This window comes from Rhododendron vialii, chromosome 4a (assembly GCF_030253575.1).
Source record: "Rhododendron vialii isolate Sample 1 chromosome 4a, ASM3025357v1".
NCBI classification, from domain to species: Eukaryota; Viridiplantae; Streptophyta; class Magnoliopsida; order Ericales; family Ericaceae; genus Rhododendron; species Rhododendron vialii.
The window spans coordinates 1,535,108-1,551,773 of record NC_080560.1 but is presented as its reverse complement, the minus strand read 5'-3'; the positions used below and the strand labels follow the sequence as shown (position 1 = coordinate 1,551,773).

Below are 16,666 nucleotides of genomic sequence, written 5' to 3'. Positions count from 1 at the left end.
AGCAGACTCCCCATTCATTCAATAGAGAAGATCACCAAGATCTCGTGATCCACTGCTGAACTTATTCCAATTCCAAGAGCTCGGATCGAAATACCGATTCGATCCGAGCTCTCTTATCGAATTGTTCATTCAATGAGCATTCTCAATATTGAAATTGGGATTGCCTTCTTCACTTTGATCCTTAAATACGCTTTTGTATTGTCAGTCTGCTTTAGGTTGGTGTCTAAGAAGCACGGATACGAACAAGGGACACAGATACGACACGGACACATGGATACGGTATTTTTTCAAAAATTAGGATACGGACATGTTGTGGATACATTGAATAAACAATATATTCTTGTATTATTGACGAATCTAGGAAGTCATATAACTTCAGAGAACTATATTTTTATCAAATTACGATAAAAACCAAAAGTAGTATTAACGTTAGGAAGATACAAATCAAAAGCTGTCGTTTAAGAGCAACAATATCAGCATCGGTAAAGAAAGATTTTCGGTAAAGTAACTAAGCAAAACATAGAAAATCATTCTGCAGCGGATTAGGTAAACAAGAAGCTATTTTACCTCTACCAAAAATCTTCGCTACAAGTACCGAACTCCTATTCACAAGTTATCCGGTAAAATACTATTGTTTCTCTCTCTCTCTCTCTCTCTTGGGCTCCTGCTTGGCACTTCTTCTTCTTCACCTTCTCTCTTCCATCTGCTGGTCGAGGAGACTTGGGTTGAACAGCTCTACAATCTCAAAACATCCATGATCTCCACGTCCTTGGTGGGTTTGAGGTTTGATTTATGGGTTAAATTTGTGGGTTTGATTAGTGGGTTTTTCAGTAGTTTCAGAGAGAGAGAGAGAGACTTGTGGGTTTTTTGGTTTCGTGATCTGAATCCAGAGGACGCCTCTAAAATTTCCACCTGCTCCCTCCAGCATCAAGATTCATGAACCAGATGATCTAGTAGATAAAGAATCTGGCTTGGACTTAAAACTTGCACTTTGATTTTATTGCTGGAAAAATGATAAAAGAAAAAAAAAGGTGAAAATGTTTATTTTATTGGGTGTTAGGTAAAATAGATACGGTTGATATAGTTGTGAAAGAAAAAGTTAAAAGGTAAAATAGAATTGTATACTATTCACAAGGTATTTTACCTAACGCTCTAAGTGTTTATGTACTGAACATATAATAATTTTGACTCTGGCCAAGTTTTAAAATGTGTTCTTATATTAACGTGTTCTGAGAGAGTTCCCAGCCTGTACTAAGTAGAAAACGCACAGAGGAAAAATTAGACACATATAACGTATTTAGTCTTGTTAGACACGTGTCGTGTCAGACATGAATACGTGAGGTTGGTTAATGTGTTTGTGCTTCTTTGATTGTCATTATAGAAACAAAACAAAATAAAAAGGAGCAGCCATGTGAAAATAAGGACAGCTTTGTTGAACTTGTAATCTTGTGTTTTTAATATAATGCATTGAGCTATTTCGTCGAAAAGGAGAAGCCATGGCCGCCCGTCGGCCGCCCACTGCTCACCTCTACCTCCCTCTTCCTCTTCTATCCTCTCCCTTTTCCACCCTCCATTCCCTCCTTTTTCTTTCTGCTCTTTCGACCAGCCGCCGCCGCGCCGCAGCTACTGCGCATGTTACTGTTGCTGCCGGAGCTGCTGTGGCATGCTGCTCATCTCTTTCCTTCACCTCCTCGCTTCCCCCTCTCTCCAACCCCCCCCCCCCCCCCCTCACCCGCACCACCACCTTTTCTTAACACCCCCTGAACGGCTACCACCACCACTTTTTTAACGATTCAGGTAGCTGATCTGGGCGTCCAAAGGGATTTGGGTGGAAAAATGACTTGGATGCCTCTCGTTTTGAAGGTTTGAGTCAACGGCGTTCAACATTGGGAACTACATTGGTACAATTTTTCCAATATTTGCATTGGGGACTAAAATGGGACAGCAATATTTTGAGGACCAAAAATGTTAATAAGCCATTGTTATTGTTATCTTTACGTGAAAAATCCACATTACTATTTTTTCATAACTAAACAAGCTTAGATTGCGCATTTTTCACGCGAACAACTTTCTAGTGTTACAAAAAGACAGAGCTATTTGAATGACGACCAAATTAATTTTACTTACAATTTTAGAGATTATTCTATTATAGCATGACTACTTAAACATATCTAAATCTTATTGTAAAATATACAAAACTAATAAATTGTCCCTGCCTAGAAGGCACTCCCAACAATAATCTTATTTTCAAACTGTGCGTACAACGCTTAATTTATGACACTCTCATGTGTGATGACGGGTATTGCGGATAAAGAGGAAGAAAACGGTATGAATTATGAATGGATAGTGACGTATATCGATGCATGTTATAAAAACATGACGTGAGAGAGATTTCAAAATTTTAAACGTTTTTCTCTAATTGTATCTTCCTGTTTTGTATATAATTTTTTGATAGCACGCTACAATCTAAAATGAAGAAGTGATCCAACAGACTCAAGAAATTACTCTCATTTTTATTCTTTTTAAAAATATATTTTCCTATTTTATAGTATTATGAATATGACTATAGTAGTTAACTACCTCAGCCCCTGATTATTATTCCTACTAAATATTGGTTGGTGAAATTATAATTCCTACTAAATATTGGTTGGTGAAATTATAATTATAGCCGAACGTTGCAACCAAACCAGACTAGATTTCCTATGACCACTTCAATCAATCCAACGGGACGACTTCTACTTTGGTTTGATTGTCCCACCTATCCGAACGGGTCCGATTTCCTCTGTTCCAAAAATCTCTATGCCTCCATGCTGAGAGATTTTACGGCTGTTAAATTGCGTGATTTTTTTTAATTTTAATTTCAAACGACCAAAAAATCTTTTGGCACGTAAATTTTCGGCATATCAGATCTTACAACTACGGAACTGCACCCCAAATTTTATGCCCACATTACTCCTTTTTAATGGTCACATGTCTTCAAAAGAATCAAAACCAAACCAAAAATACATACTGTACTCAGGAAAATGACAAATCCCCAAAACCACATCCAGATCCATTCCCTTAAGTCAACCCAACCTCCCCCTTCCTCTCTTTCTTTCTCTCCGTTCTCGTTTTTTAGACCGGATAAATATTATGGAACGGAAAAAGTATTAGCAGACCAAAGTAACATATACTCCAATTCATAGTGATTTTCGTTCCGGCTCTTAATTTTCGCTATGCGCTGTTTCTCTTCCAAATTTTCGTGATTACTTCCACTCTTTCACTCATGCTTACGCATTCGAATTATGTGACTATGTGGACCGGAGATGTAAGCTAATAAATTTCCCAAACTACCCTCTCCATTTCTCTTCGTAAATCGAAGCTACTGCTCCGTACTTGTTCTCCTCTCTCTCCTCTCTCTCTCTCTGAACTCAATGGACGACTCCCAGTCTCAGTCCGACGTTGTAGACTCGAATTCCGAGGCCGGAGGATGGTCCGGCGCCGGATCGAGCTCGGCGAGGTACAAGCTCATGTCGCCGGCGAAGCTCCCGATCTCCAGATCCCCGTGCATCACCATTCCTCCAGGTCTCAGCCCGTCGTCGTTTCTCGAGTCCCCTGTTTTCCTCTCCAATATGAAGGTCAGTTAGGTCTTTCTCTCATTTCTTCGATTTTGAATCTTCAGTGGTGTACTTGAATTTCAGTAGCTTTAGTTTCAGATTCGAATAGGATGCTCGGATTCTATTTAGGGCTTTGTTTGGTTGCTTAGAATAAAAAAAAGGAGTTTTTTTTCCCCAAATCAGTTCTCTCCTTTTCCTAATTTTGTTCTCTATTAATTAGTGGCAAAACTTGCCCTCTTAATCATTTCGAATCTGATGCTCACATTTTATTTAGGGCATTGTTTGGTTGGTTAGAATAAAAAGGAGTCCTTTTGAAATCACTCCTCCTTTTCTTAATTTTGTCCTGTATTACTTACTGGAATTATTGCCCTCGTAGTTATTTCGAATCTGATGCTCAGATTTCATTTCATTTATGTTCCAAATTTTCGTCAGTTATAAGTGAGAATGGAAAACTTGGTTCCTATTGAGAGGAGATTAAATTCTTAAGGTGGAAAACCCACCATTTACACCACTGGTCCACTGCTATTTGTGGGCCCCGCTGTGCATTTAATCTGAATCGTTCTTCTTGTAGAATCCACTAGTATATCCTCACAAAAAATCAGCTTCATCGATTATCGATATCGATAGGTCTATCAAAAATTGAATTTTGGTTTATAAAATGGACAGTGTTATTCTGTAAAAGCAGCAGTAATTTGATCAATTTTGTTTGTTTCTAAAATTTAGAGGTCCTTAAGCCAGTGGAAGACGCAGTAGTTATGCATAGCGGGGCCCGAACCACATGTATTTCTAGACTGATAACAAAAATTGTATTCCATGTCTATATATTGCTACTTGGTAGGTGTAAGTTTGAGTGTATATACATAGCCATCATTTTATTGTGTGCACACTACTAAAAAATTGTTGATAACTTGGAATCATAAGGAGTTTTCTCCACATGTATATACTAGTTAGATTTTTTTTTTTTTATCCAAGGACTTGCAGGGGCTTATCTTGTAGGATTTTTCTAAATTAACGTGAAAACTAGTACAATTAAAGAGAATATTTGGTTGTGCAGGGGCCCGGGCACCCCCTTCCATCCGCCCCTGTCTTTAGCTATCCTTTGCTATATCAGCAATGAAATTTTTAGTTATTTCTTGTTTCCTGATTTTGCTCCTAGTCATATACTGGAAGGAATCACTCTCTACAAACAAGCTATAATGTGGCGGTAATACCCTCAAATGCATTTGTTTCTGAAATTTTGTTTGTCTTTTAGTTTTAGGCTTTTAGCTAACCCACATCATATCAGCAATCGAACGGAGAATATGGTTGCATCATAGTAGCTTTAGTGGAGAATTTTGTGGAGTTGGTGTGATGTGATGTGATGTGATCTGCGATGTTTGTTCGTTAGGAAAAAGGAGGTTTCTTTCAAGTAAAGTACAAATTCTGATTAGAAGGTGGGTTCGTTTCACCACTTCACAATTTGTTAAGCATTTGGTTAGCTCATTACTTTAGCTTATATGAACGGCTTACGTATCCTGGGACCAATGGATTCTTATGCTTGCATTATGATATGCTCTGTTACCTTCTGATTGGAATCGTGCCCCTATGTGTTTATTCTACAATATGTCTTACTTCCAACATCTGGAGCTTTTTTCTTGTTTATGTACTTCGGTGTTGTTTTTTCACAGCATGATTCTTTCTATCTGTTTGTGCTGGCCGTTTTTATCTTGTGATATGACATGTTGCAACTTGCAAAATACACAAAAACTGCTAAAAGAAGGGAAAAGAATCGCATCTGTCTGGATGACTTTCAGCATCATTGTTACTGTCACTTTCCTGACCAAAAATGAGGGGATATAATATCAATGATTATTAGCGGAGGGCTAAGTAATACCAGATTCCCTAGCTAGTTTTTCCCATGTTTTATAGGATTGATCTTCCAACAGATACATAATCCTTCCAGCTATTGTTGCATTCGAACATCTGAAATTCACTCACATGGGATTTGTAATCTACTAAAACGGACCCAAATGTGGAATCAAACCGGTATAACATCAGAGGAAGAATTCTGGTTAAAGCAATGTTATGTCTTTGAGGCTGGCTGGAATACAACTTGTCTTCCTTAAGTACCACCAATCACCAATTTTTACCGAATTGTGTAAAAAAGTAACATAGTGTGATTCTTGTGTGCATGCGCAGGTGTGTGTGTATCATATGCTATTGCTGAGATTAATCGCAATAAAGGAGATACCTAACCAGTTGTTTTGATGAACTTCTGAATCCTGCAGGCAGAGCCTTCTCCAACTACAGGTTCATATTTTAGGCGTCAATTGATGCATTTCTCTGGCAGTTCCCCTGGTTTCTCATTTGCTGCTAATTCCTCCACTAGTACTACTGTCGATGAAAGTAAAACCGTTGGTTTTGAGTTCAAACCCCATGCTGGATCTGTTTCGAGATTACCAGCAGTGACACCCATGGTAATGCCCTGATGAACAATAATATGGCTATTGCTAATTTTGCCCTGCTGATAAGAACTCATACCACTTGAGAATTGCTGTTATCCATTTAAACTTCATTCCAGTGGTTTTGCTTGTATGGTGTTGATTGGATACATTTGGAGGACAAGGGCTACCCATGTGTTCTGTTTTTAATTCTTTTGCAGAAACTTAGATACTTTTAGATTGGCATTCATTTTGTGCATTCCAAGGCCACATATATAATTCAAATGCTCATTGAAATTCAAAAGCATGTGAAGTATCACCTTTTTCTAGACTCCACTCCATGTTGCACTATTTAACATCTTTCAGATTTATTTATTATCCTAGAAGAATGCTTGTTACAAAGGCACAAGTGCTACATAGTACATAATATGAGTGTTTTCCTGTATACAGCTTATGCCAACAGCTAATGCTGCATGTTTCTTTGATGACTACCTTTTGTGTTTTTAATAGAAAGATACTACGGGGTGGAGGTGGACGAGGTCCTTATACACTAAATAAAAGGCCTTAGTTTTAATCACAACATTATTTATTTTTAATCAAAAGAAGAATCATGACTATATATTTGTAGGTTTCAGTTTGATGCATCTGTGACTATCCTTGAACTTATTTTTGGCACTGTGTACTTGCTGCTTTACATTTTTCTTACAGACTACAGGCATGAACACCCAGACAAGTGAGGCATTTGCACAATTTCAAGCTCAATGCCAGTCTCAACCATTTGCATCACTGACTTGTGTGAAAAGTGAGATGGCATCATCCTCAAAAGAAGTGAAACTACCTACACCTGTTCATATGTATGCTTCAACATCGACGGCACCTGCTGGAGTTGATTATGATGAGTTTAAGGAGGGATTGCCCCTAAATTCAGGGGAACAAGCATCGCAATCTAATCATAAAGACACTGGGGCTCCAGTCACTGCTGATAGGTCATCTGATGATGGATATAACTGGCGAAAATATGGGCAGAAACTTGTCAAAGGATGTGAATTTCCACGGAGCTATTACAAATGTACACATCCTAACTGTGAGGTGAAGAAGATTTTCGAACGCTCTTTCGATGGCCAAATCAAGGAGATTGTGTATAAGGGTACACATGATCATCCTAAACCTCAACCTGCCCGTCGATTTTCTGCGGGTGCTATTATGTCCAACCAAGAGAAAACTGATAAGGTTTCATCTTTAACAGCTCAAGAAGGTAAATAAAGAGACTTTCCTGTGTTTTCTCTTTTTTTTAAAAATTATGGTGTACTGAAGTGATTCCTTCTTGTTGGTTCTTTGAAGACAAATCTGCTTTAAGTGCTCAGATGTATTCTCACATTGAGCCAAATGGGACCCCTGAGCTATCTCCTCGTGGAACAAATGATGATAGTGTCGAAGGTGCAGCTCCCCAGTTGAATGGAACAAACGATGAGGTTGATGATGATGACCCATTTTCAAAGCGAAGGTGATGATGTTTAAGTTGGCTGTAGAGTGATTGTCTGTGTTTGTTAATAGCTGTGTTCAACTGTCCTTGTACTAACTTTGATCGAACTGTCCAAAATTTTTTCTCAGGAAGTTTGACAGTGTCGGCTCTGATATCACATCAGTAGTTAAACCAATTCGTGAACCACGTGTAGTTGTTCAAACTACGAGTGAGGTTGATATTCTTGATGATGGCTATCGATGGCGTAAATATGGGCAGAAAGTGGTGAGAGGCAATCCTAATCCAAGGTATGTCTCAGTTTCTTGACTTCGTGCGGAACTAAAAGGGGGCACAGAGAATGGAGCTTGCGTCCATGCATACAGATTAAAAGGTCGAACCCAGTATGCAAGGCAGCCTTACCCACTTTTATGGAGAGGCTAATTCCTGAGACATGAACTCACGCCACAACCCTAGGGTTGGATAACACTTATGATCGTGCTAGGTCAAGACCTCTTTGTTAGCATCAAAATGCAGATTTATTCCTGGTAAAGTAATGCTTGAAGCCATTTGACCCCTCTAAAACCCACACCGTTGCCAGCTTCTGTTATTATTTGGACCAGCCAACTAGAAATATCACACTTGGAGCAAGTCCACTCACGAGTCATGTAGGCTGCCAAAACCATAACTTGGCAGTTGGCAAAATGTAAGTACACATGTTTCTATTTTTTGCTACAATGCCATCTTTTGGCACCAACTTTGATTTTGCCAAATCTCCCATATCATCCAATCTAACCGATTTGCCTTGAAAAACGAGATGGGTTTATTTCAATTATCTATATGTGAGATTGTGCCAAAATGACACCAAATTGGTGTAGCAGCATTGCTTTTGTGTGTGTGTGTGAGTGTGTGGTTTTTTCGACACTGTAACAAGCCAAAAATGGCTTCGGCATAGTTACTTTTACCTGTATGTTGTTTGAACAACTGATTAATAGTTGGTTGTAATCTTTGATCACACTATTTGAACTACTTAACGGAGCCATTGTCAGCAACTTTTCTAATAATACTTGGCCATTGCTGCCAATTTCCCTCAAAAATCAAGGTAGCCGACACCTTTATCCTACTAAATGCATTTCTAGACCAGATGCTAAACTTGCTAACTGACATAATGCCAATGCTGTTTTATTGCTTTTCGTGAAGTGAGAGTTGATGTCAAGGGTTTCAAATAATACAATGTGTTGTTCTTGCATATTGGCAGGAGTTATTACAAGTGCACAAATGCTGGATGCCCGGTTAGGAAACATGTTGAAAGGGCCTCTCATGATCCCAAGGCTGTTATAACTACGTACGAGGGGAAACACAATCACGATGTACCCACGGCGAGGACTGGTAGCCATGACATGGCGGGGCCTGCAACTATGAACGGAATGCCAAGGGTTAGATCAGACGAGAGCCATTCAATCAGCCTCGATCTTGGGGTTGGGATTAGCTCTGGTGCTGAAAACGGATACAACGAGCAGCAAATAAAACCTCTGCAAAACCAGTACAGTAGTGTTGGCTCCAATTGTAAGGTTACTCAAGGAACCCCTATGTTAGCGTATTATGGTGTTGGAAATGGCGTTGCGCATGTATCAACAGAAAATCGTATTGATGGTCGTAGCTTTCAGACTCTACCATCGAATCATCCTTCTAACCCATACCCACAAAACTTGGAAAGGATAGTTTTGGGCCCATAGCATTGTTTTCTGATTGGGAGGAAAGAATAATGGAAACATTGTGGGTTTTCTCGCTTGGTGCCCCTGAGGGATGGAAGGCTGAAGGGTTTAATACTGAGGACAAGGTTATGAGAAAATCCTCTATGAAAACCTTTAGCGCTGATCTTGCTGTATCTTTTGCCTGCTGCTTTTCAGTGAAGCTTTGCAGTTCTCTTTAAGTCTGTTTCTTATACTCTACATTAATCTCTCTTACCCCACATGTTCTGTACAAATATGAAATTAAAATTACAGTTCTGACCGACACATGTTGTAACTTCAATTTGTGCTAGAAATGAAAGGTACTTGCAGAAAAATACTTGCCTATGTCCTGTTGGATCTTTTAGATCGCTTTCAAAAGCCTTGTAATATTATGGATTGAATAGAGAGCTTCGTATCTCATTCTCATATAGCTAGCTAGACCAAATATTGAGCAATTCGTATTTTGTTTGTGGGAACACCGATCATGCATGAAAATTTTGAGAACTTGACGCCTTGATTGGTGACCTCCAAGACCTGGTTTGTTGTAAAAGAGCACACCACCTTTAGTTATTGGAATCATCCATATGCATTGGTTATCCGCGTGTTTCATGCCTGGATTCTCTTCTCATAATCATGCCTGGATCCTCTTCTCATAGGCATGCCTGGATAGAATTCGCTGGCCTAGCATCGTATGACCATCCGCTGCGTGTTTTTACTTGTTTATGTGGTTATTTGCTTGGAGAGCACTTGTGCCAAACTCACTGGGCTCGGTCCTCAACCGTTGCTGACCCATGTGAGCCGTGCATGCCAGGTTTAATATCCAACCGAGGACCACATTCGGTTTACAAGATTTGTTTGACCCTTTCGAAGCTCCAAAAGATTTCTTGTCCTGAAGCTCAATTTTGGGTGGTACAGTATAAACTAAACAGGTGTGCTGTTTCTGGAAAAACTCCAACTGGGTAATTAATGGTAGAGTACAAAAATCCCTTATTACCTTTTGTCTCAGTTTCCCTGCTGAAAAAACTGTACGCAATGTAGCCACGTTTGTGGCCTTAGCATCGTTCCCCTGCAATCTAACCCTTTTACCTTCAAACTTCTTACGGTGTACGTACAAAACAAAAGGATATATGACTCCCACAAGACACCCCAGAATCTCTAACAATCTCTCATGGAAGAGAGAGGATTTTGCTATACTACCAATTGCTTCTGAGGTATGCATCCAAACAGAAGTCATTTTTTATTTTCTTATTTTGTATTTCTATTCATTAAAAAAAAATGTGGCTAAGATAAGCAAAATAAGTTAGTAACCATACATTAACAAGTGTAGGGGCGGACCTAGGGGAGTGCAATTGTAAAACTTATGAAGAAAAATCCCCTCAAAATTGTGTTATTATTATATAAAGATGATATTTTGTTGTTAATTCATGAATACATGTGATTTTGTCCCCCGCATTAAGAATTCTTCATCTGCCACTGAACAAGTGGGCCTTGAAACCTACATTAACTACACGGGCAAAAGTTCTTTGTTTTTCTTCTCGTTTCTTTTCTATTGCTATTTCTTTGCTGCCATTGTAGGCATGAGCATGAGATCGTTCGCTTTTGCAAGCTTGATTTGCAGAATAGTATTCTTATAGCTGCGGCATTGTACAAGACAACCTTTGAACATTGCCAGTTTCCATTAACCCTTGTTTCTTTCCTGTTGCTTTCACAGGTTGTGTGCGTGTGTGGAGAGAGAGAGAGAGAGAGAGAGAGAGAGATGCATTCCTTATGGGTATTCTGGAAGGAGAGAGCCAACTGTATGAGTAAGCCAATTGGTGTCCGCCAGCCAGAAAAGCTCAGCAAGGAGAGAAGATGCATCTTTGAAAAGGAGAAGTCAGATGGCAAAATTGTTCATCCAATGGAAGGAGAACGAGAGTACGAGGCGATTTTCAGGCAGAAGCATCCTCAAAATTCATATCAAGGTGCGAACATACAATCTTGTAGTTAAAAATGCAATACTACATCATTTATAGTTGTGTAGCCATGGCCCATGGGGGCTGCAACTGGCACGAAATTAAGATTTTTGCCAACTTATGGTTCCTTCTTGTACTCTTAACAGAGCTAGACACTTCAGACCCATCAAGGAAAATTATTGAGATGATTTTCCAAGGGGCATCGACATACCCCTCAAAGCAATACAGAAAAACAAAGAAAGTCCTCCGGGTGAACAATTCAGCAGAGATGGTGGAAAGGTTCGAAAGGTATAGAGAAATGGTGAAGAAGAGAGCCTGGGAGCAACACAAGATGCATCTGAGAAGCACGGTGGATGGGAATGAGTTGTTACAGTTCTATGGCACTACTATGAACTGTTTCAGTGGGAAGAAGCCAAGTATGGTACCTGAGGCTTGTTGTAAGGATCTCACTTGTCGCGTCTGCAGGATCATTCAATCTGGTTTCAACACGGCTTATACAAGGAAAAATGGAATTCAGTTCAGCACAAGCAGAGAGGAACTAAGTGAGGACATGATCAAGATCATAAAAGGGAGGAATGTGAAGAGGGCTGTTATCGTTTGCCGGACAATAGCTGGGACAGTAGCTAATGTGGTTGATGAGAGAAGTCATCATGAAGAATATGACTCAATCAAAGTTCAAGGAGTGCAGTTTAAGTCAGACCACTTGATTGTACAAAACCCTAGTGCTGTGCTTCCCTGCTTTGTTGTAATTTTCAACTGAATTGCATCCATACTTCTGTTTTGATGCATTTTGAGATACTCAACATTTTTGTAGGTCTCAACTGACCTAATATTGTTGTTTCTGTGGTGGTTAGCCGATAAACGCCTTATTGATGAGTAAAGATAGATAATCTAAACAAAAAGACTGCAGAACAGTAATTACCTATCCAGAGGAAATGAAAAAAGCATTACTCCAGGTTGCCAATGAAACACACGACAAGTGCTTCTACATGGCATATGAGAGGAAGAATGGAACCCAGTTGAGCAAAAAGAGCGATGAAATGAATGTTGGACGTTATCAAGATCGTAAAATGGAAGAATGTGAAGAGAGCTGTTATCATTTGCTGGATTTTGCCAGGACAGTAGCTAATGTGGTTGGTGAGAGAAACTATCATGGACATGAACAATATGACTCAATTGAAAACCCAAGGATTGTTTTACAGGTCATCATTTGATTGAACAAAACCCTAGCACCGGGCCTCACTGCTTATGGTAACTTCTACTGAATATACCTATATTATTGTTTCGATGCACTTTGAGGGAGGCAATATGTATGCAGTTTTCATGAGAACTCAAAGTACTGTTTCAGTAAAAGCTTATTTATTATCACGTGATACATAATTGAACAAAAGGCTGTAAACATCCACAACCTGTGAAGATGAAATCAAGAAAGAATTACCGCAGGTTGCCAACTGAGACATAGGAGACACGCTTTGAATACCATTGGATTCTCACTTCCATGCACAAGAGGCAACTAAGTCTTGATTCATCCAGCCAAGATATAAAGCCCCGTCTCTCTCTTCAAGCCTATACTTCCCACTATAGCTCTCTAGCAGAGTCCCGATTGTAGCATTCACCATAGAGTTCAGTGGGTATGGCACAAACCCAGCCATGGTAAACCTTGATCTCCATTTTCCAAGAAGCTCATGGCGCTCCACTCTCTCAGCCCCCTCACAAGCTATTACATTGACAATCTCCCGAGCCAAACAATGTTGTTCAACATTTACCCGCTCCTTGCTCTCCCTCAGTAGTGTCACATCGATCGAATCAAAAACAGCCGCAAAATAGTTTAATGTATGAACAAAACGCAGAAAGAAAGGGGTGGTATTTGTGTCGAATTCTTGCTCAACAAGTGTCACAATTTTAGGGCATAAGCTCTTAACCAGCCTCAAGAGTCGGTCCCGGTGGTTCTGAGGGCCAACACTCTCGTCGGGCATGTGGTGCAGCATGAATGCGAAATTAACCGCCAGTGGTTCCCCAGGCCTAACCCTAAGATCTTGAAGCTCAACCTTAGAACCGGAAACAGGTAGGGCATGAAACTCAAAGGGTACTTTACAGGATTCTGCAAACCTGGATAACCTCTGGCCCACAATATCAAGTCCTCCTCCCCTGGCATAAGCTGAGGTGGAATCATCGATACCCGTGATACGGATCCATGGGGGCCCACCAGGCCGAGATGCAAGAGCCTGGATTAAGGTTACCCACTGACTGCCCTGAGCAATCTGAAAATCGATTATGTGAATTACATTTTCGTCCTTCATTGCCTCAGCAATCGCCCCGTTAGCAGACATATATCCAAACTTAAATATAGGGCACACTTCATAGAGTAAGTGCATGTAAGAGAGGAGTTCAGAACCGGCGGGCTCCTTGCATTTAAGGGCTTTGTAAATGGTGCTTCCTGAGGAAGCGAGCCTCGCAACAAGCCCTTCTAACATGTACGCTCCTAATCGTTGGATCGGATCTCCAGAAACCGATACCATCTGTCGTAACTCTGACATCAACCATTCGGTTGTTAGTGGATCATTTTCCCCTACAGCTCTTGCACACTCGATGAGCATTTCTTTTAAGTCTCTTCTGTTGATTGTCTCCATCACTTGTTCCCACTTGTCCGTCTCCAAAGAAATTTGATTGGGTTCACCCAGAACGGACATATTGTTACATGCTTCGAGGATATCAGAATCTGGTCCCAACATAGCTGTCTCCAGCTCTCTTAGCTTGTGCCTCAAGTCATTGAAATCATCTGTTGAGCAAATCCCACTTACCGCTGAGCTGATAGGATGGTCAGGGGAATGATTCGGGTCAGATGCATTTGACTGATAATCTGGCTGTGAGACGGAACTGCCAGTAGATGGGGAGTTATGAAAAGGGTAACCAAATGGTGCTGTGGATTGGCTTCCATCATCCGAGAATAAGCTGTGGTCTAGATTATGGGAGGGAGGCCAGGCATAGGACTCAAGTTCTTGCATAGGCTGGTAATATGGCCCGTGGTACCCATCTCGATTTCCTTGTTTCTGAGATGCCTGCATTGAGTAAGTTCCTATTCTTATTCAGCAAGGCTTTCCAGCAGAAATGTCCTTGAATTCAACTGCGGATAAGAAACGTTATATATTGTTACGTCTACGATGCCAATTTTTCTTTTTTGGCTCTAGATCTGGCTTTGTTGTGAGCATTCTCTTTCAAGCTGATCTATCCCTGCAGAGAAGTTTTCAAGATTTTTTCAACCATCTGATAAATGAAGGAGAACTTAGCAAGTGACAGCACACAAAATTTACTTGGATCATGAAAATAGTACCATTTATGGAAACATAATGGGCAATAAAAATGCCATTAGAATTAAAAGTAGCAAAGAACAAAGGAATAAGCTCACTGGGAAGGACTTAGCAAGTCGCAACATACAATATTTGCTACCAATCCAAGCATAAAGGGAAATAACGTATTCATCAATTGCAAATGCTACCTGATATCCGAACTATAGAAGACTATGTTGATGTGAAGAGAAGCGGACATCAGATGTGATCTTTTAGCCAGATAGAGGATTGAATCAACTCATACTAATCAAGTTTTCAATTTCATGTGGATAGACCAAAAGAATTCCAGTTTGAACAAGCTTGTTCAAATGTTTTACGAGTCTATTATGAAATCATATTATCATAACGTACTCTTCCGTGCATCCACCGATGAACTGTTTACGAGAAAAGAAGCTACACTTTATGTTTGTAACATGGTGGCGCCTTCCTTGATTACCCTTACATATAGACTATGTTTCAACTCTCATAAGTCAGCTTCAAACTCAAGGTTATGGAAGATAAAACAGAAGGAAACTTATCATAACCCTCTTCAAACAAGTTTACCGACCTAAAACGACATAATCAACAACTTTGTCTAAATGAAGAATTCAAATACCTAGAAATGCAACAAAATGAAAATGGGGAACTGCAATACACTTAATACAAAAGACAATGGTACATAGTTAATCAAGTAAATTACCAAGAGAGTACCCTACGACGCATAGTAAATAAACTCGAGGAAAGTTATACAAGAACAAATATCCGCTTAACCAACCCATCAACCCAAAAAACTCTGCGTTATGATTTGAGGAAAATGAAACTGTGAAGAGTGAAAATGCCAAGAAACGTCAGAAGAAAAAAAAAAATAAGCCCATCAATATCAGACAGCAAGTTCTCTAATTTACTCTTGCCCACCGAAAGAAAAACAAAGGGAAGAGCTGGATTGAAGCTCAAGAATCAAGATTCTAAATATTGGAAATCATTGCATCCATAAATGAACACACATGAAACTGCAGACCAGGTTAAGATCCCTCATCTGAGAGGACCTTCTTTCACAAATTTCTGAGCAACCCATTTTCAGAAACCACAAAAGAAGAGCAAAATAAGAGAAAACAGACCTAAAACTAAAACCTTGAGCCAAATAGAAATTGTGAAGTAGCCCCAGATTGTATCAAGGGGAGCAGAATCAGCTCATAACCCATCACCCTTATTAGCCATAAAAACGAAATTAAAAACAAACTGAACATAATTATATTGACCAAGGAAGTAAAATCAGAACATAGACAAACCAAAACGAATACAATTGCAAATAAAATTCTCCAAATAATTGAACAGCAAAAGTTGATGATTTGAGGGGTTGTTGGACATACCTTCTTCCACTTGGGTTTTTCTTGTTTTGCTTTGCTAGAAGTTCCAAACCAAGTTTCCAAAGTGGGTGTCAGGTGTGAGTAGAGTACGGAGAAGGTCCCCCTACTCAAAAAGACTCTTTCTTGATTTATAGGAAAGATTAACTAATGAGTGACCTCTTTCTTTCTAATAATTACACTTCGACCTCTGACAGTGACAAACAATCCCAATATGAAATTTTGGGAGAGGTTTTTTTTTTTCCAAATATTGAATACATCATTGAGGTATGATATGTGTTTTTAAATTCATTTTCCGTCCCTTATTTATTACTAAGGATATATTAAAATGATCAAATTAAATTGATTCTTTCATATATAATAAACTATAAAATTGGCAACTACATCGTTATAGTAGAATCGTTGACGAGTAATAGAATTTGTGACGAACGGGTCTAATGAATATACAATATAAAAACAAGCTTAAGTCATTTATGTACGATATAAACAACGTATTTAGCATGTGCCTTATGAGGACGAATTGAATATTCTTCTGTTAATCCAGCGAATCGTCAACATATTTCAAACATACAAAATGGATAACTAGAATCTTTAAAGTTAAACCTATGATGAACGGATCCAGTCGATTATACAAACTAAAAAGAACATTAATTTGTATCTGGATAGTATATAAAAATACTATATATTTAACATATATTTTTTTGATAACTCAGGTGTCCGGACCATCTTACACGCATCTCGACTAACCTATGAGTATTTAACATGGGGAAATGATACACCCACCGAAGCAACTCCCACCGCACCACCCACCGCACG

At 39.4% G+C, this 16,666-nt stretch overlaps 3 protein-coding genes across 4 annotated transcripts; 2 read left to right on the top strand and 1 right to left on the bottom strand.

The window, feature by feature from the left end:
* The first annotated feature begins 3,184 nt into the window (after positions 1–3,184).
* Positions 3,185–9,663, top strand: LOC131322366 (probable WRKY transcription factor 20). The gene is made up of 6 exons (XM_058353667.1): positions 3,185–3,617; positions 5,864–6,052; positions 6,725–7,271; positions 7,358–7,520; positions 7,628–7,786; positions 8,734–9,663. Exons 1-6 carry the CDS (start codon positions 3,414–3,416, stop codon positions 9,209–9,211), a joined length of 1,740 nt encoding a protein of 579 aa, XP_058209650.1. The 5' UTR covers positions 3,185–3,413; the 3' UTR covers positions 9,212–9,663.
* Positions 9,664–10,458: 795 nt separating this feature from the next.
* LOC131322368 (uncharacterized) lies at positions 10,459–11,948 on the top strand. Its single transcript, XM_058353670.1, has 2 exons — positions 10,459–11,169; positions 11,307–11,948. The coding sequence occupies exons 1-2, from the start codon at positions 10,965–10,967 to the stop codon at positions 11,918–11,920; spliced, it is 819 nt and encodes a 272-aa protein (XP_058209653.1). The 5' UTR covers positions 10,459–10,964; the 3' UTR covers positions 11,921–11,948.
* A 552-nt stretch (positions 11,949–12,500) lies between these two features.
* LOC131322367 (scarecrow-like transcription factor PAT1) lies at positions 12,501–15,993 on the bottom strand. Of its 2 annotated transcripts, none has more exons than XM_058353668.1 (2): positions 15,857–15,993; positions 12,501–14,391 (listed from the first exon to the last, which is right to left on the bottom strand). In XM_058353668.1, exon 2 carries the CDS (start codon positions 14,223–14,225, stop codon positions 12,651–12,653), a length of 1,575 nt encoding a protein of 524 aa, XP_058209651.1. In that variant the 5' UTR covers positions 14,226–14,391; positions 15,857–15,993; the 3' UTR covers positions 12,501–12,650. The 2 variants fall into 2 exon arrangements, with proteins under 2 accessions (XP_058209651.1, XP_058209652.1); XM_058353669.1 differs by lacking the exon at positions 15,857–15,993 and adding an exon at positions 15,605–15,741.
* Between the last annotated feature and the right edge of the window lie 673 nt (positions 15,994–16,666).